This window comes from Carcharodon carcharias, chromosome 8 (genome assembly GCF_017639515.1).
Source record: "Carcharodon carcharias isolate sCarCar2 chromosome 8, sCarCar2.pri, whole genome shotgun sequence".
Classification (NCBI taxonomy): domain Eukaryota; kingdom Metazoa; phylum Chordata; class Chondrichthyes; order Lamniformes; family Lamnidae; genus Carcharodon; species Carcharodon carcharias.
The window spans coordinates 65,784,396-65,805,675 of record NC_054474.1 but is presented as its reverse complement, the minus strand read 5'-3'; the positions used below and the strand labels follow the sequence as shown (position 1 = coordinate 65,805,675).

The 21,280-nt window shown below is 41.9% G+C and overlaps 1 protein-coding gene across 3 annotated transcripts in view; it reads left to right on the top strand.

The window, feature by feature from the left end:
* Positions 1–21,280, top strand: part of sh3pxd2b (SH3 and PX domains 2B) — a 306,057-nt gene that overhangs the window by 134,702 nt on the left and 150,075 nt on the right. For all 3 annotated transcript variants that reach the window (XM_041193213.1, XM_041193214.1, XM_041193212.1), the window contains exon 4: positions 7,997–8,073. In XM_041193213.1, the coding sequence (XP_041049147.1) occupies positions 7,997–8,073 (77 nt within the window). The remainder of the gene's footprint in view (positions 1–7,996; positions 8,074–21,280) is intronic.

Genomic DNA, 21,280 nt, shown 5'->3' with positions numbered 1-21,280 from the left:
GAAGAAATAAGGGTGTCTGAAGGATTCAGGAAGGGGGAAGGAGTCACTCCGGAAGAAGAAGTAAGGCTGGAAGAACAATAAGACTGGAGGAAAGAGTCGGGAGGGAGGGAAGAACTAAGGGTGGTAGAAGTCATAAGGATGTCTGAAGGGTCAAGAAGGAGGAAGGACTGAGCGTGGGTGGAGTCCAAGGGATTGGAGAGGACTGGGAAGGGGTTGGCAGGTGGGGGAGTCCAGGATTGAGGGGAAGGGTTCCAAGGGGGAGAAGGAAGTGGGGGTCCAGGTGAACATGCAAGGGAGGCTCTAATGAGTCCATGATTGCCTCCTGGGGAGTGAACTGAGGGTGGACATGGTATGAAGGAATGGTGAGAATGACTGAAGGCAGAGTGAGGTGGTAGGGTGGGAGGGCGAGGGTTCGACGGTAGCAGTAGAAGGGACGGTGATGGTGATTGGTGAAGACCCGGAGGCAGACGCGGACCCTGGGAGTGGGAAGGAGGAGGTCAGGGAGGTTAATGTGGATGGGGGTGGGATTTATGGGAAGGAAGGGAAGGTGCACATTCACCTGGACATCCCCGAAGGAAAAGGGTTGTGGCTGGGATGTCACAGAGGGGAGGTGGAAGGTGACGTCTGGGGGGGGGTCAACTGTGATGGGGAAAAGGAAATAGATGACTGGGGGAGGGTAAAAGACAGGGGAGGTTACAAAAAGGTGAATCAAGACCATGCTGTCCAAGATGAAAGTGAAACAACAGTTGTGGTGGATGAGATTAGGTGCTGCATGGGAGTGTGATCAGTGGGTGGGCGGAGATGTAGGTCAGCTCAGATGGTCAACTGAAAGCGAACCCCAGCAAGCAGCATTGAAAATGCTCAGGACATTGAGGTGAGTGTGATACATGAAGGATCAGTGTGTGTGTAGGGGAGTGCGTGCACAAGGCTCAGAAAGGCCATGCCACACACACACTTCTCCCTCCAGAATCACTGGTTGGCCAGCTGCTCCTTCTGAGATGACAGAGGATGAGGTTGAGGAGGTCACAGGTAAAGGGACTTGGAGGGAGAGGACAACCTCTGAGACTCCTGTGTGGATGACCCAGGGGTGTCCAGCTGCTGCTTTCCCACCCTTCGGGTGCCCGGGGCCCCAGCCTGAATGCTAGAGGGGAAGGAGCACCTGGAGGGGCGTGGAGGTGCCCCGTTTCCCCCTCGTGTTATCACAGCAGGAACTCACCCAGGTTCCCGTGATGGAGTGCTGGTCTGCACTCATCTCCGCGTTCGGCTGGACCAGGGTCTCCATGGCATCCACCATCCTCTCCCCATGGAGACCTCCATACAGGCACATGTGGGCAGCACTTCATCAGAGAGCAGGCGGATGCATTCCTCTGTCTCACTTACCACTCTGTTGAGGGCTTCCAACAGCTCTGTGCGATGTTCCCATGCCTTCTGCTGACTCTCCAGGATGAGTTGGAAGGCCAAATCCAGAGGCTCATCATCTGTCTTGGACCCCATGAGATGCCTCTTCCCCACCCGTCCTCTGAGGCTCGTAGAGCTTGGCTGAACTTTCCTTCCTTCCTCCTGCTGTGGACACGTGTCTGTACGGTGACCACCCGACTGTGAACCCGAACCTGCTCTAGATCTAGGTCCCACTGAGGTGTGTGTCTCTGCGCTGGTAGAGAGTGTGGGTAAGCACTGTGATGGGTCTTCCAGACTGCTTATTTCCAGCTCTTCACTGGAGGAGATGTCCTCTTGGCTGGAGGTGAGGACCTGGATGGAGCTGAGGGACTGGCTGGCTGAGGGTGTTGGTCCCTTGGCAGAGCTCCCTGTGAATCAAAGTAGAGATAATTAGTGCATGGCAGCAGAATGAGAAACAGGAGAGAGAGCACTCACAGTTGCGTTGAGAGAGGGATGATGTGTTGTAAGGTCCTCATGAGGGTGTTTGCCGCCGACCTCAGTGTCACCACAGGTACAGTCCATGTCCTCTCCAGTCAGCGTGATGGCACACTCTTCAAAGTGAGTGAGGGGCCTAATGTGGGCTCCTCATGCATGAAAACAGATGGAGAGAGTGTGAGCAGGACACATGGCACTGCATGGAATATTTTTGTGGGGAATGGAGCCGTGGACAGGATGAGGATGTGATCTCCAGAAGGCATGAGCCTTGAGGGGAAGAAGCACCTGGAGGGATATCGAGGTCCCCGGCTTCCCTCTCGCATTGCCACTGCAGGAACTCACCCACCGCCTTCTCAAAGGTGAGTAGGGGTGGGAAATAAATGCTGGCCTAGCCAGCGACGCCCATATCATGAAATAAATAATTTTTAAAAATTAATTCTCAATCCCATTGCAAAGTGTCTTCATAGTGCTTGAAACAAAGAGGAGATTGTTCTAAGTAGATCAGCTTCATCAACTCTGACTTAGACATGATGGCAAAAGTGTTTATTTATTGGCAACAACTGTAGCTGACTAACTTTTAATCTCTGCTAAGTAGAAATGTGTTTCTGTCTGCCAGCTCTTGTTGGTTTCATGAAATAAACTAGGGGCAGCACACTAAACAAGAGCTTAATAGTAGATTAATTCCCAGAATTCTAAACTTACTTAGCAGCATGCCAGACAGAACTCAGAGTGTCTCATTGATGCATGTTTTTCATAATTCGCAACTGAAGTTTAAAATTGATATCAGCAATCAGTGCATTTGGAACCATTTTTGGACATTTTAATTTTTTTTTGAATGAGTATCGCTGCTATAACCTCACTATAGTTTTGTTTGGGTTCAGAGATATTTTAGCAACATATAAAGGGCAACCTTGCTGTAGCCAATGGCAACACCATTTTGATCAAAGTGCATCAAATGGATCCTGAGTTCTTGCCAGGTCTTGCATTATAACTGTTCTGACATAACCACTAACGTCACTGAGTTAATTCCTCAATTCAATTCCATAAATTTGTCCCACTGCTTTAAAATGTAAGCAAAAGTGTTCTTTTTTGTAGATAAACACATTAAATAGTATGCACCATTTTTAATCTCTTTTAATGACTAGCAGCGTTACTTGAGTTTTGAAGAGTGGGACGCAGATACCATAGTTTGTGGAAAATACATCAGTGAATGGCAGAAGCTGGCTTATTCATAAGTGCTGCCAATGCAAATGAGTCATATTAGCTTTGACATAGATGGCTGATTTCCATATACTTTTTATCCTTGAGTTATTTTATTAAAATGGTAAACATGCACCATTTTTTAAAAAATGAACATTGAAATTGGACATTTTTAAGGTTATGTGTGGTTCTGTCTTTGGAGTGATCACTGTTATAATGGTATATATTACAGGCCTTGTTTTTGCTAATTTTCCCCTACCACCTTCTCTCCTGAGAGTGCAGAGTCTTGCGTGAGTACAATTCCAGTCTAGTCTGCCTCAAGTACCTCACCAAGTGGCAATCTAGAAATGAACCTTGTCCTAGTGAGTGCTTGTAAGCTATTGAGTAGTGGGGGACAACTGATCTGGGCCCAGTCCTGTTTTTGTCCAACATCTTCTTGTGTCCTTTCCAGCAGGAATCCCTAAAAGTCCAATAGGACAGATCGTAGGTATTGTTTTACCCTCCCTTACCCTGGAGATCATGAGATCAATTATAAGGTGTCAAGTGCTGATTTTGCATATTAGAGAATCATGAAAGTGAACACTTCTTTTTAGTGTTAATTTGAAACTAGATCTTGGTGGACGCGGTTGTGGAGTACAAAGAAAAATTGGGATTGGTTTGTTCAGTTTGGAGTGTTCTTATTGATGCAAGTCAGCACGAAACTAAAACAGAAAATGCTGGAATCACTCAACAAGTCAGTCAACATCAGTGAAGGGAATGGGCTGGTTACATTTTAAGGGGTAACCCATGTTTGGAATTGATAAAGCAATTAAGTACTTTTTTACCAGATTCTGCAGAGTCCACCAGAGTCTTTGCACTATACCACTCTCTCCAGGATCTATCTGAAGAGGGTTGATGAAATAAGTACAAGTCAGGATATATAAAGGGAACTTTGTTGTGTTGAAAACTGACCTCCAAGTATCCTCTCAAACACAAACGAAGGGCATATGTACTTCAGAACACTAGAATTTATATCACCGTGGTTTCCTATGGATTTTATTACCACCATCACCATGTCACCCTCAGTATTGGAGGTAATCAATTCAGCCATCTTGGCCCCTGCTCAGGAATTCACTCCCTACAGCTCTCTGCCTCTCCAGCTCTCTGACTCCTTAAAACCCACATCTTTCACCAGATTATATTTAATTTTTGTTCATTCCTTTTATCCATTGTGCTCATGCAAGTATGACACCTCTGTGAAAAGCATTGGGAGCTTTTTTTATTTCAGAGCACATAAATTTATAATAGTTATTGAACACATTTGCAAAAACTAACTTGTTGATGTAGACCCCCCCCCCCCCCAAACACAACCCAACCCTGCCACTCCACTCAACTTCAGCCTTCTCTATGGTTTTCTATGGCCTACCCGAGGGCCAGAAGTGCTTTGGCTGAGAAAATGTTCCCCAGAAGCTCATGATATCAAGGTAGTCCTTATCTCAGGACCTCTTAGGATATCTTTTTATTGGTCTGTGTTGCTCCTGCTGTTTTTTTTAAAACCCTGCTACTTACATCAACAGATACCTAAGGGGACTGGCTGGAAAGGTCAAATGAACCAAAGTCAGGAAAAAGCATCACATCATAAAGATGGACTCTAGTCACACCACTTCTGTTGGATCATGAATCTAAGTGCCCACTGATCAGCAGAGGACAGGTCTGAATATATCAGTTAGATTATGCAGATGCTCGAAGATGTTGATCCAGAAGACGTTTGAAGTCCGTTACTATTCTCTCTCCATATAGTCTCTCATGGCTTGAAGGCCAGTGGCCAAAATGTCCATGTTGGATGTATGATTTTGATTTGGTGGTCTATTTGTTGTGGGGGGTAGGGAGGTGGGTGGGGGGCGGGGGGGTATGGGGAGCATGAGGAGATGATCCAATAATTGCTCCAGATGATGTGTCAGGGTGTTAAATCCTTCTCGGATATTGACAGTGTGGATGTCATTGGATCCAGTTGTAATCTCTGCCATCTGTGTCAGATCCTCTGAGCCAGTTCTCTATGCTCATGCAGGTCTGATGCTCTGGATCTCCCTTTGTAGATTTCTCTGGGGTATTGAATGAGAGAGAAAGAATGAATGATGGTGTGGACAACAATGTGTTTGGCTTGGCAGAGGGTGGGCATTTGTCCCTTTCTTCGCCTTACTCTTCAGTTGTGCCCAGCTTTAGTTAGGTGGCTAACACAACTGTTCCCCATTGCTTTTAAAGGTTCTGAATCGTTTTGCTTGCTAGCTGGTCTGTGCTCCCAAATCATTATACAGGAAAGCGCAAGTGGTCCAGACGTTTGTATGTGGCCTCGGTGATGCAAGAAAGAAAGAATGTAACCCTCAGCTTTTCCAGTACTAAATGATTTACATGCCATTCTCTGAGCAGTGGCTAATCTCTTGTAAATATTAACCCCAGAAGATCACCACATACTGCATAAGTGTTAACATCTTTTCCATTTCCCATGCTAACCATCCTTACAGCCTTTCTGACTGAATGGGCAACTTAGTGTCAAAGTGTGGATGGTTTGGGGGTGTGGAATCAAGGGATATGGAGTTGAGGTAGAAGATCAGCCACAATCGTATTGCATGGAGGAGCCTAACGGCCTAATCCTCCCGTTTCTAATGTTCATCCTCCTCCCCACAAAACAACTGGATTCAGATTGCAAACCAACAAGCAAGAACATTTTTATTGCATCACTGATTTAAATTTAAACTCTGATTCCAGATGTGAAAGTAAACGTTTCATCCCAATTTAATTTTCAGCCAGCTAGGCACTCCTGTCCCAAAAGCAACAGATTGAAATTCTTAATTTTCACATTTTCTCCAGTTTAAAGGATTTCTAATCTCAATTTCGTACTGATAATAGACCGCTGATGTTATTTTATTTTGTTACCCCTTCTTTTGCTATCCTTCAGTGCAACAACTTGCTGTATATTATACCTTTAAAAATGAACATTTTGCAAATGCAAATGTAACATGAGGATACACTGACTGCAGTCAGCATTTTTATTTAACAAATGCAGATAGCAAATTTTACAATTTTCGAACCAGATGCCTAAAGATAGCAACTCAGTATCATGTGACCCTGGTAATTTATTGGTTTGAAGGATTACACCAGCAGGAATTAGGCAGCGAAATTAAACTTAATGCAGGATTCCCAATTGTTCACCACTCAAATCATTCTTGGTGGCAGCAGGAGTAGGATTCAATGGGCTAGTGTGCAACAATGCCACTGAAACAGCATTTAATACATTTAAAAGAGGCGTTGTTGGCAATTAATGGGGAATAAACAATATTGGTCAACTTCCACATAGCACATACAGTGCATTGTATCCAGCCATGTAATTTGGGTGTTCAAGCCTCACCAGTATCTGTTAACGGTGGGAGACATCAGGAAACAGCTGATTTTCCAATGGAGAGAATCCTTGGGGCGTAACTGAATAGGGACCAACCTAGTGAAGCTAGGATGACATGCATGCACACACCAGAACATGATGACTATATTGGTTTGCAGATACCACTTGATGGCACTATTGATGACTTCTTCCATCATTTTACTAATGATTGGGAAGAAACTGATAAGATGATAAGCAGTCCCATTCCCAACAGAGCAGAGCATTCTCAACCATAAGTGCAGAAGCTAAGACTGAAGTGTTTGCAAGCATCTTCAGCTAAACATGCTGAGTGAATCCTTCTCAGCTTGTTCCCAAAGACCCCTAATATCATAGGTACCAGTTGTCCAGCCAATTCAATTCACATTAAGAAGTATCTGAATGCATTGGACATAGGGAAGGGTGTGTAAGCAGACAATATCCCAGTTGTAATGCTGCAGACCTGTCCACGTGAGCTAAACACACCAATAACTAAGCAATTGCAGTCCAACTATAACTCTGGTAACTACCCAACAATATAGAGAACTGCTCAAGTATATTTTATCCAGGAAATATAGAAGTCTAACCTGGCCTATTATCATCTTATCAGTTTCCTCCCAATCATTAGTAAAATGATGGAAGAAGTCATCAATAGTGCCATCAAGTAGTATCTGCAAACCAATAAACTGCTTACCAAAGCCCAGTTTGAGAACCACTCAGCTCCAGACCTCATCACAATGTTGATCTAAAGATGGATATAAGAGCTGAATGCCAATGAAGAGATGTGAGTAGCTGCCCTTGATATCAAAGACCAGAAGGCTTGGGCAGTCTTGGTGGAGGCAATGGGGAAGGTAGCTCTTTAAATTCTAGTCCTATTAGGATGAATTACATGCCAGATGTTGATGCAAGACACATCGAGTTATCCCTTTAGAGAACCATCCTGACCGCATGTGCAAAAGAAACTGGCCCAAGTTGTCTTCAGCAATATTATCTTTTGGTGTGATCTATTAGATTCTGCACAACGATAATGCGTAAAACATACAGAAGAATATTCAGAATAATTGCATAAAAGTGAATATTTTCTGTGTATGATGTCACTGTTTTTCCACAGTGATGCCCACTGGTGTTTGATTTGTTTTGTTTTAGCTGTGTGCCACCTAATCTACCACTCCTAAATTCCTAATTGATTCCCTTATGGAAGGGTAAGTGGCTCAGTGAAAAGCATTTCCTACAGGTGCTTTTGTTGATGTATTGAGATCTTGGTTATTCGAGCATATTTACCAGATGCCCATTAAACAATCAGAATATTCCATTCACAGCAATAAAAGTACTTGTAGAAAATATTTTTGGGAGTGATATCAACATTCAGGTATTCCCAATGTACCCCAGGAAGGATTGGAATGTTTGGCTTCTTCCAAGGGTAACAAAGGTAATGGAAAGAGTAGGCACTGTTTGCTCCTGATCTACAGGATGTGAAGAAGGATCATTTGTATATGTCATTTGCTGAGAAGATGCTCTCTGTTTTCTTTGCAGGTAAAATCCTCTTCAGGCGAAGTCACATCAGGGATGTTGCAGTCAAGCGGTTGAAACCAATTGATGAATATTGCAGGGTAAGTTCAGGAGGGGAGAACTGATGATCTTGAGCTCAATCCTGGCTTGTGATCTTTGGGAACTCTGAAACAAATGTTTGCCTATGTAGTCCGTTGACAGTTAAAGCATAGGAGGCGGCAGACAGGAAAGTGTAACAGTAGATTACTGTCTAAAATCATGGAAGTGCCAAATTTGTGCCAAAAATATACCAACAATTGCACTTCTGTAGTCAGATATTTCCACTGAGTACTCTACGAGATTCCCAAATAGCAAAGGACTTTAATTCCTATTACTGAATATTAAATTTACCCAGATGAGAAAGAGAAAAACATAGTCTAACACTGCGTGACCTATCTTCAGTTAATGGAATTTACTCCTCTATCTCAGGGTGAAAGTGCTTCTTTCTAGAATGAAACTAACAGTACAACTTTGAGCACCAATATATGTCACCCTATATGAAGAGGCAGCAGCCAAGGATTTCTTTTGTGAGAACAGCCATAATGGATTGAAATGTTACTCTGATCAGGGTAGTCTTAGCTTGATGTTAATATGTCACAAATAATATGTGCACTCTAGCAAGGAGGTTAATTTACTATTAAGGAGTACTGAAATATCTCTTTGCAAAGTCACATTACAGGATGTACAAAAGTCGCAGCTCTAACAACACTCAAGAAGCTGACACCATCCAGAACAAAGCAGCCCGCTTGCTTGGCACTCCTACAAACATTCACTCCCTCCAGCACTGACAACCAGTGGCAGCAGTGTATACTATCTAGAAGATGCACTGCAGACACTCAACAAGGCTCCTTCGACAGCACCTTCCAAACCCACGACTATTACCATCTAGAAGGACAAGGGCAGCAAATTGATGGGAACACCACCACCTGGAAGTTCCCCTCCAAGTCACTCACCATCCTGACTTAGAAATCTATCGCCATTCTTTCACTGTCGCTGGGTCAAAATCCTGGAACTCTCTCCCTTAACAGTGCTGTGAATGTACCTACACCACAGGGACTGCAGCGGTTTGAGAAGGCAGCTCACTACCACCTTCTCAAGGGCAATTAGGCATTGGCAGTAAATTCTGGCCTATCGAGTGATGCCCACCTCCTGTAAATGAATAATAAAAAAAATCACATGCTACTGTGGCCAGGGTAAATGATTCCTCCTCATCCTCCTGAACTGTTGCAGTCTTTAATATGATTGATCACACTGTCCTCATTCAGAGCCTCTCACTGTCGTCCAGCTTGTTGGAGTGCCCTCGCCTGGTTGCAATCTTATCTGCCCAGTCATGGACAATCACCTACAGTGACCTCTCTTCATTACCTCTGAACCAGCACCACCACCCACCCCCAAAGATCTATCTTTGGCCCCCTTCTATTTCTCATCAATTATGTTGGCTGACAGTACACCATCTGAAAACACAACATCAGGTTCTACGTGTATACTGTTGACAGTTCTAGTTCATCACCAAGCCTTCCAACACTTCCACCTTCTCTACCTTGTCAGTCCGCTTGTCTGACATCCAGTTACTGGATGAGCACAAATTTCCTCCGACTAATTGTTGGGAAGACTGAAGGTAGATGAAGCTAGCCATTTCATGCTGCTTCTTCAGACCCAGCCACAAACTCCATTCCCTAGCCATAGACTCCATCCCTCTCTCTAACAACAGTCTAAACCAGACTGTTTACAAACTTGAGATGAGCTTCCAACCATGTACTTGTTCCATCACCAAGGCCTAATTACATTACTTGTCCCTGAACCTGCCTCAGCTCTTCTGTAGTTATTATTATATGCCTATCTTCACTGGTCAATATATGCGTTTGGATTCCTACAGCTCCATGTGCCTACCACACTCATGAGTGATATGGTATATGAATTTCAGTGCCAGCACAATGACATGTAGTAGGCCATATGTCCAAACGACTGATGGATTGTATCAAATAGCACAATGTAGCTCACTTACATTTGCTACAAGTTGCATATATTCAAATGCAGGGACCTATCCTCTGCAGGCAAAAAGAATAAGTCCAGACATTGCACTTTTTTTGAATAAACAAAAGCGTGGGCGACATTAGCTCCTTGGTGCATTTGCCATGGCAAAGCCTCAACCAATCAGAGTCGACTTGCCAACCAATCAGTACTCCTATTCTCGTACAGTTGTTCCTTTTGAAATTTGGCATTCTTGCATCTGCCCTGAGTGCAAGACAAAAGCTTTGACAGCATGTCTCTTTTTTTCACCTCTGAGATACCTATGGTCCTCCAATTCTGGCCCTGATTTTAATTGCTCCACCATTGGTGGCTATGCCTTCAACTGCCTGGGTTCTAAGCTCTGGAATGTCTCCTCTCCACACACACACACCACCACCCCCCACCCCCCCCCCCCCCCCCCCCCGCCCTCCCGCTCCCTCCTTTACCCACTGAAGCCTCTGTGCCTCTCTACCTCTCTCTCCTCCTTAAAATGCTTTTAAAATTTACCTCTTTGACCAAGTTTTTGGTCACCATTTTTAATAACTCGTAACCTGGCTCAGTGTCAAAATTCGTTGAATACTCCTGTGAAGCACCTTGAAATATTTTACCATATTAAAGTTATTATATAAATACAAGTTATTGTTGTAAAAGTAAATTACAACCAGTTGCATTTATATAGTGTCTTTAATGGACTCAGCAAGGTTTCTGCAACAGCTTAAAGGGACTGACTACCGCAGAGCAAATAGTAGTGATGAGCCTCTTGAGTATACTAGCAAATCCTTCCATGACCTTGCCCTCCCCACCTCTGTAATCTCCTCCAGCCCTACAACCTACAACCTGTGTGCTCCTCTAATTCAGGCTTGATGTGCATCTCCAATTACAGTTATTCTACCATTGGTTGCTATGCCTTCGGTTGCCTGGTGCCCAAACTCTGGAACTACCTCTCTACACCCAACCTATATCTCCCTTTCTTCCTTTCAAACACCCCTTAAAACCTATCTCTTTGACTAAGTCATCTGACCTTGTATCTCCTTATGTGGCTCGTTGTTGTACTTTGTCTTATAATGTTCCTTTGAAGTGCTTTGGTCCATTTCATTACAGTAAAGATGCAATATAAATATAAGCTGTTGACAGAAAGAAGTGCATTGATTGTGCTGAGATTGACTTGATTGGACACTTCAAATTTCTAAAATCCCTGCAGTAGTCCTATTATGAGAGCGTGCCTGTAGAATGCTTGTGTGACTTACATCTGACGTGGTTAAGGCAGCAATGAAAATAAGTTTGACATATTATGTCACTCCCTGGTTACCATTTAATTAGAATATGTCCAACCATGTTTGGGCAGGCACATGTTGCCAGCATTACTCCCCGCTGAAAATCAGACATGCAAAAATAACTGGATTACTTCACTCTAATGTCCACCCTAGGACTGCTGGAAAAGCAACACAGAGGCAAAAGAAAATCCAGCCAAGGTATTGAAAGGAGCAGCTTTAATGAAAAAGTATTTTTCAAACTTCTATTTATTTATTAACAGACAGTATGGTCAGCCAAATTGTATTGGAGCACATATTGCATCACTTGCACATCTCAGGAATAAAAGACTATAAAGCCTTGACTCCTCTTCATTGGCACATCAAAAATGGAAATGTTTGGAAAATATATTTTAATAAGTTAATATCCCTTTAAATTGCGAATGCCCATGATAAACATCCAGTTTATGTGACTGCTTGTTACCCTGTTGTTCCTTGCACTTATAAGGATAAAATTCCACTGTGCCATTCCTGAGCAGCAGAATGTTTGCCTCTTAATCTCTAGTATATTTGTGAACATGTATTCTCATTTAAATTGCAGGAACGCTTGGCCTGGTGTTAACTGGTGCAAGCTGTAGATAATCCTGTTGAACAGAATCATGTTGCACATTAATTACACACAATTAATACTGTCAGTCTGTTGTCAGTTGTTAAGCAATATGATGGATCAATATCGATAGCAATATTGAAACCCACTAATGTTAGATCTGTTGAGTAGGGGTTCTTTACCCAACCTGTTTCAAATTAGAGTATTTGTGAAAGCTTCAGAGACATGCAAAATAGTGCAAGGGGTGGGGGTGGGTGGAGGAAGGTGGTGGTGGGGGGTGGGGCGGGGGGGTGTGGTATGCTGGTGGGCAGTGTGCCATGTTACATTGTAATGCAATACTGTTTAAATACTATTGGTTTGAAGGTACATCATATTGAAGCTGGTTTGGCAAGCCTTGCCAGATGTGCTGATTTCTATACAAAGAGTAAATACCAGTGTAACTAGGATTTTATAAGCACTCTTATGAATGCATGTCAACAAAACCTTGTAGCTATAATACTTGGCATCCAATCTAATAGTAACAGTTGGGGCTTGGCTCAACAATTTCTGATTTGGCAACTTATGGTTTATTAAAGTTCATTACTGTTCTATACATTACAACTTGCCATTGTAGATGTTTGAGAGGAATAAGAGAAATTAGAGTTTGTAGTTTTGGATATTTTCCTTATAAGTATTGTGACACGTGGGATCAATTAAAAATGGAACCTTCTCTTGTCAGCAATTTTTTTAAAGCTACATTGCTCATGGAAAGTGTAAGGTAACAGTGTTGTGGATTATTTGTGGGAGAAACATGCAACCTATACACATACCAACCTGCTGATATAAATGTGGTCAGTGTTTTCCATGCTGCTGTTTGAACTCCTTGCTGCAAGTTCCTTGGTTCTAGAGATCAAACAGACTTGATGATGCACTGTTTACAAGCTAGTAGGAGATCTGAAAGTTTTGCCTTCATCACTCATTAGTTTCTAATGCTAAAACATAAATGTACATGGTGTGTGTAGAAGGGGATTCCTTGCCCTTTTTATGAGATTATCCCTTTAATAGCTCCAGTCTGTTATATGATAACCATGGGGCAGTTTACATGAGACTGCAGTGTAGCAATAAATAGTGCAGGACTTCCACAGGAACTGTGGGTCACAAACAGATAAAAAAAAAATCTATTACGAACGTTTCTTTCAATGGTCAGGGACTTTTCCACAACCTGTGGAGAACTAAGTAAATGGCTATTGAAATTCTCTGGTTTGGATACTTTTCATAGTAAATTTCAAAGAATATAAACAGACACTTTGTTGAAACATACATCTGGTTGGGAAAGTTAAGTGGCAGCAGAGGAGAAAGATGGATTGGTGGGAGCCATGTGTTTTTTTCACCAAAGACCTGTTTTTCTGATTGGTGAAACTTCAGAACATTGGTGGGTGTGGGGCAGATTTCGTCTATGCCTCTGGATGCAATGAAATTGCAAACATCTTTTAAGAAAGATTTTTTTTTTAATTTAGATAGTGTCTTTCACAACCTCAGGACATCTGTCACTACTGATGAAGTACTTTTGACATGTAGCCACTGTTTTAATGTTGGAACACAGAAGGCAATTTGTGCACAGCCAGATTCCCTCAAAAGGCGATTAAATAAATAATTAGATCAACAGTTCTTGACATTGGTTAGAGATGAAAGTTGGCCAGTCACCAGGAGAAATCCACTGCCCTTCTTTAAACAGTACCATGGGATCTTTTAAAACCATGTTTCATCTGAATGACAGCACCACTGACAGTGTAACACCCCAAGCATTGCTCTGAAATTTCAGCCGAGATAATGTTTTAAAAGCTGGATTAGGGCATGAACCCACAATCATCTAACTCAGAGTTCTACACTGAGCCAAGGCTAACACCTTGGTGTGTTTACAATTCAGCATTTTTAAAGCTACTTTTATATTCAAATATATTTTACAGACTACCTCATAATTTTAGTCGAATGCATTGTGATTGCCAGAAATGGATCTTACAAAGAAGAGTTTAACAGGGTGTAGATTTTATTCCGATATTTTCCTTTTCTTTTCTTTGATGAACACTGTAATGGAGATATGACAAAGCGAAAAAGGAGACAAAAGATATTCAATTATTTCCATTGTGGCAAAATACATGGATTTTATGAAGTTTGATGTAAAGAACCCCAGTGAGTCAGCTGATAAGAGCACTGGATGTGTTAAAATGGTGCACCCTGAGCAGGAAAGTTCATAAGAATAGGAGTAGACTATTCAACCTCTCAAGCCTTAATCTGCACACAAGCTCTGAAAAACAACGATGAATTAAATGACCAGATTATGTTTTTAGATCTTGGTTGAAACATAGAAACTAGGAGCAGAAATAGGCCCTTTGAGGCTGCTCTGCCATTCAATACGATCATGGCTGATCCTCTATCTCAACGTCATATTCCCGCTTTCTCTCCACACCCCTTGATGTTCCTAATATCCAAAAAAACTATCAGTTTCTTTCTTGAATATACTCAGTGTTCTGGCCTCCACAGCCTTCTGTGGTAGAGAATTCCACAGGTTGACCAGTCTCTGAGTGTAGAAATTTTTCCTCATTTCAGTCCTAAATGGCCTGCCCAGTATCTTGACACTGTGGCCCCTGGTTCTAGAGTCCTGTCTAGCCCTGTTAGAATTTTATACATTTCAATCAGATCCCCTCTCATTCTTCTAAACTCTAGTGAATACAAGCCCAGTTGAACCAATCTCTCCTCATACGACAGTCTTGCCATCCCCGGTATCAGCCTAGTGAACCTTCGCTGCACTCCCTCTATGGCAAATATATTCCTTTCTTAAGTAGGGAGACCAAATCTGCATGCAATACACCAGGTGTGGTCTCGCTAAGGCCTTGTAAAACTCTAGTAAGACATCCCTACTTCTGAACTCAATCCTCTTGCAATGAAAGCCAACATACCATTTGCCTTCCTAATTGCTTGCTGCACCTGCCTGTTTACTTTCATTGACTGGTGTACAAGGACACTCAGATTCCTTTGTATATCCACATTTCCCAATATATCACCATTTAAATAATACTCTGCCTTTCTGTTTTTCAGAATAACTTCACATTTATCCACGTTATACTGCATCTGCCATGTGTCTGCCCACACACACAACTTGTCTAAATTGCCCTGGAGCCTCCTTGCATCCTCCTCACAACCCCACCTAGTTCTGGTCATCAGCAAACTTGGAAATATTGCATTTGGTTTCCTCATCCAAGTCATATATATATATATATATAGTGAATAGCTGGGGCCCTGCAGTATACCACTAGTCACCGCCTGCTGTCCAGAAAAAGACCAATTTATTCCCACTCTGTTTCCAGTCTGTCAACCAATTCTCAATCCATAACAGTATATCACCCCCAATCCCATGTGCTTTAATTTTGCCTACTAGCCTCTTATGTGGGACCTTATCAAAAGTCTTCTTGAAATCCAAATACACCACATCCACTGGTTCTCCCTTATCTATTCTACTAGTTACATCCTCAAAAAAACTCCAGTAGATTAGTTAAGCATGATTTCCCTTCCATAAACCCATGCTGACTTTGTCTAATCCTGTTAATGCTTTCCAAGTGTTCTGTTACTACGTCTTTTATAATATACTCTAGTATTTTCCCCACAACTGATGCTAGGCTAACTGGTCTGTAATTTTCTGTTTTTTCTCTCCCTCCTTTTTCAAATAGTGGGATTACATTTGCCACCTTCCAATCTATAGGAACTGCTCCAGAGTCCATAGAATTTTGGAAGCTGACCACCAATGCATCCAATATTTCCAGGGCCACTTCCTTTAGTACTCTGTGATGTAGATTATCAGGCCCTGGGGATTTTTCAGCCTTTAACCTCATTAATTTCTCTAGCATCATTTTTTCACTAATACTGAATTTCTTCAATTCCTCCCTCTCACTGGACCCTTGGTTCCTTAATTTCTGGGAAATTATTTGTGTCCTCTTTTGTGAAGCCAAAACCAAAATATGTGTTCAATTCTTCTGCCGTTTCTTTGTTCCCCATTATAATTACCCCATTTCTGACTGTAAGGGACCTACATTTGTCTTTGCTAATCTTTTTCTCTTCACATATTTATAAAAGCTTTTACAGTCAGTTCTTATGTTCCCTGCAAGTTTACTCTCATACTCTCCTCCTTGATAAATCTTTTTGTCCACTTTTGCTGAATCCTGAACTGCTCCTAATCCTCAGGCTTGCTGCTTTTTCTGGCAATTTTATGTCTCCTCTTTGGATCTAATACCATCCCTCATTTCTTTAGTAATCCATGGTTGAGCCACCTTTCCTGTTATATTTTTGCACCAGGACAATTGTTCTCCCAATCTGGAAGAACTCCACTCCTGTTCTCCCAAATGTGTTGTGGTATCTTTTATGTCACCTTGAGAAGGCAGACAAGGTCTCATCTGAATAATTTATACCAGTGTCAGTGCATCAGTCCATTAGAACTGTACTAAATTTCAGCCCAGATTATTTGCTCAAGCCTCTGAAATGGGACTTGAATCTACAACCTTCTGACTTAGAAACTAAAATGCTACCACTAAGTAAAGGTTGACACCCCATTGAAATGACTGATCTACTTTAATGGGATGTTAGGAGGACTCCCTACTATTCACCAAATAGTGCTGTGGGATTTTTTACATTTTAAAGAAGCGGCAGGTAGAACCTGAGTTTTAATTTCTCGTCTGACACTGTAGAGTCTCTTGGTGCTGTCAGGACATGTAAACTTAGATTAAGTGCACAAATCCTGGAATGGTAATTGAATCCACAACTGTCTGACCCGAGAGGTGATGATCAAGTAGCAGGTGTTGGACTGCATTTACTTTGCATTGTTTGCAAAGAGGTTTTGTATAAACACAATGGGTTCAGGTTTAACAAAATGGTAAATTACAAAATGCCTTCAGCTGAAGTACAAACAAACAACATTAATTATAGCATAGCTGAATGACTGGAGCATTTATCACTTCATCTCTTTCTTCATCTCTTTCTTCATCTCTGATTGTTTATATCAGAATCGGTACTGTTAAAAGATAGGTCTGTAGAGGCAATGTTAAATGTGGCATGGGAGCACAGAGTGGAGATGTCGAGGACTGATTATGATGAGGAATATGTGCTAACTTGGGAATTTGATGCAGGTGGAAATTCAGTGCAGAGAGGGAAGGAGTTGCTGCTCCTTGTACCTTGGTTCAGCCTCAAATGGCTATTGAATGTACAAAGGCGTTAATCAGGTGAGCAGGTAGTGGATTGGTTGGCGTGTTTTAAGATTTTACTCTTCTAAACAGGGGCAATATTTTAATCCGGTACTGGGAAGCTATAAGTATTGCATTAATTGCTTAAGTAAAAGTATTACATTTATAGCTTAACTAGTTAAACTACTTAATATAACTCTAGGTAAAAGTTGAGTTCTATTTCTAAACCTGAAAACTAATTAGGTTAAATAAAACACAATAGAGATGGCAGGGCTGGTGATGTGTTGCAGCTGTACCATGTAGGGAACTGGTGGACACCATTGTGATCCATGGCAACCACATCTTCAGTAATTGTCTGCAGTCCAAGGAACTTTGTTGATGAGTTGGAGTCTGACCTTCAGAAAGTGTGATGCATAGGGGAGGGAATAGGTTACCTGGACACTTTGTTCCAGGAGGCAGTCATACCACTTAAGCAAGGTACTTCCGATTTGGTCCATAGTTAGGTACAGGAGGATGTACCTGCGAGTGAGGCAAGTTTGGGGACCCATAAGGAAACAATGGAGGATCTGCAGCCCCTGCAATTGTCCAACAGGTTCAAGAATTTTGCAGCTTGTGTGAATGAGGCTGAATGAGCAAACTGACTATGGCACTGTGGTGCTGAGCCATTCAAGTGGGCGAAGTTAAAAAAATGTAGTTATAGTGGGGACAGTATAGTTAGGGAGTTAGATAGTGTACTCTGCAGCTGAATGCTTGAGTCCCGATAGCTGTGCTACCTGCCCAGTGCCAGGATTTAGGACACTCCTGCAGGTTGGAGATCAACTTGGAATGGAAGGGGAAGAATTCAGTTGTCATGGTGCACGTGGATACCAATGATTTAGGTAGGAATAAGAAAGGTTTTGTTCGGAGGAATGAGCAGCTAGGGGATAAATTAAAAAGCAGAGCCACAAAGGTAATAATTTCTGGATTACTACATGAGTCTCATACAAATTGGTATATGGTAAATAAGATCAGGAAGTTGAATGTGTGGCTCAAAGATAGGTGTGGGAGAAATGAGTTTCAACTTGTGGGGCATTGGCAGCAGTACTGGGGAGAAGCTGTACCGCTGAGATGGTCTTCTCCTGAACTGTGCTGGGACCAGTGTCTTGGTGAATCATATAAATAGGACTGTAGAAGAGGCCTTTAAAGTAAATAGTGGGGTGTGTGGAATGTTCACATGAGGGGAGTTTTGAAAAGTTAATGAGAAAAGAAAAGACAACAGTGCAGGGTAGTGATACAGGTAATGGTAACCAGAGTGTGACTGAAAGGCACAGAGCCTACAAACATGAGGGTGCAGCAGAAAATATGGTCAGGCTAGGGGAAAATGGCTTTAAACAAACAGAAGAGGAGGAGGTTTCAGGTGAAGGAAGATTTAGAAATCCAAAGATAAAAGTTGAGGCAATAGGAAAGTATATCAATGTGGGTAAAGACAACTGAGTGCAACAGGAAGGGGCAGAGCACTTAACAGTAATAATGCCTCAGAGAGTAAGGCCAATGCAGAGAATAGTAGTAAAAAAAAATTGAAGTTACTTTATCTGAATGCACAGGGCATGCACAATATGATAGGTGAACTAGTGGCGTAAATAGAAATAAATGGTTTAGATCTAATCACGATTACAGAGAATGGTTACAAGGTGACCAAGGTTGGAAATAAATATACCAAGGTATATAACATTTCAAAGTGACAGGCAGAATTGTAAAAAGAGGAGAGGTAGCCTTGATAATAAAAGATGACATAAGGACATTACTGAGAAAGGATCCTGGCTCAGATAATCAGGAAGTATAATCAGTATGAGTGGAAATTACAAACAAGAATCTTAAACGTAAAGCCAATTACATAGGTATGATAGGAGAACTGGCTTTGGTTGATTGTGTAAATAAACTGAAAGGTGTAGCGGTAACTAAACAGTGGGAACATTTAAAGAAACAATTCAAATGTTCAAAAAAATATATTCCATTGAATAGAAAGACTCATCCATGGATTACTAAGGAGGTTAAAGATAGTATGAAATTAAAAGAAAAGGCTTATAATGATGCAAAGAATTGTAGTAAGTCTGAAAATTGGAAGTGCTTTCGGAAATCAGCAAAGGACCACCAAAAAGTTGATAAAAAGGGCAAACTTAGAATATAAGATTAAACTAGCCAGGAATGTAAAAACAGATTCTAAGAGCTTTCTGAAGTATATATGAAAAGGAAGAGAGTAGCAAAAGTAAACATTCCATTAGAAGCAGTGCCAGGAGAAATTATCATGGGGAATGAGGAAATGACAGATATTGATTCAATATTTTATCTCCATCCTTATAGTGGATGACACAAGTTATGTACCTAAAATATAGGGTAAGAGCGAGATTTGGGTGCACTTGTACAAGGAACAGGAAGTTAGCATGCAAGTACAGCAAGCAATTAGAAAAGCAAATGGCATGTTGGCCTTTAGTGAAAGAGGATTGGAGTACAAGAATAAAGAAGTCTTGCTATAATTGTACAGGGATTTGGTGAGACCACACCTGGAATACTGTGCAATTTTGTTCTCCATACTTAAGGAAGGATATATTCTTGTGTTGGAGACAGTACAGCAAAGCTTCACTAGATTGGTCCTTGGAATGAGAGGATTGACCTAGGATGAAATCCTGAGTAAATTGGGCCTGTATTCTCTGCAGTTTAGAAGAATGAGGGGTGATCGCATTGAAACATTCAGGATTATGAAGGGGCTTAGAGAGTAGATACTAGGACATTATTCTATATTCCCCAGCTAGGGAAAACAAGGAGGCTCAGTTTCAGGGTAAGGGGATGATCATTTAGGACTGAGATGAGAACTGTTTTCCCTCTGAGTTGTGAATCTTTGGAATTCTCTACCCCAGAGGGTAGTGGATGCTCCATCATTAAATATATGTAAAGCTGAGATAGACAAATTTTTAGTCTCTCAGGGAATCAAGGGATAAGGGCACAGGCAGGAAAGTGGAGTTAAAGCCAAAGATCAGCAAAGATCACATTGAATGGCGGAGCAGGCTTGATGTGCCATATGGTGGGCTCCTGCTCCTTATTCTTATGTTCTTATGTCTTTTCAAGCTGCTCTTTTTCTTTACTGGCAGCAACACTGCTGTCTTTCATTTTCTCCTCTGAAGTAGAGGTGTGTAAACCTGCCAGTGCTTTGACATTTCAAGTTGTATTGCTTGAGTGATTGATGGCTGTTTACACAATTTGTGGCAGATGTGCCATTGTATAATGTTTTCATGTATTACCCATGCATGTGCTAAAGTAATCAGAATGGAAACAAAAAGGCCTGGAAATTCCTGAAGCCCCACTTTTTTTGGCATTAGTGCAACAGACCAAAATCACACCTGTCTCACCTCATCCTAGACCAGGGACGCTGCCCCAAATTTGGAATTGATTACTTTGCTCTGGTGAATGGCCATAAAGGGACTCACTCCAGATCTTGACTAGTGTGTGAATTCTGCTGAGTCCTTTCAAAATCAGTAAAAGTTGAAATGTTATGAGGAAGACAGGATCTGCATCCCCCCACACCTCCTTGGAGGGGGATGGGGGTGGGGAATATAAGATCTGCCCACAGTCCCCGCCCAAGACCAGAATTGAAAGATCGAGTCCAAGTGAGATGAAAAAACAAAAACAAAAATACCTGGAAAAACTCTGCAGGTCTGGCAGCATCGGTGGAGAAGAACAAAGTTGACGTTTCGAGTCCTCATGACCCTTCAACAGAACTAAGTAAAAATAGGAGAGGGGTGAAATATAAGCTGGTTTAAGATGAGGTGGTGGGGGGAGAGAAGTGGGGGGGTGGGGGGTGGTTGAAGGGACAAGCAAGCAGTGTTAGGAGCAGATAACCAAAAGATGTCACAGACAAAAGAACAAAGAGGTGTTGAAGGTGGTGATATTATCTAAAAGATTGTGCTAATTAAGAATAGATAGCAGGACACGCAAGGTACAGATAGCTGTAGTGGGGGTGGGGTGAAATAAGACTAAAAGGGCATAAAAGCTATAGATTTAAAAATAATGGAAATAGGTGGGAAAAGAAAAATCTATATAAATTATTGGAAAAACAAAAGGGAGGGGGAAGAAATGGAAAGGGGGTGGGGATGGAGGAGGGAGTTCAAGATCTAAAGTTGTTGAATTCAATATTCAGTCTGGAAGGCTGTAAAGTACGTAG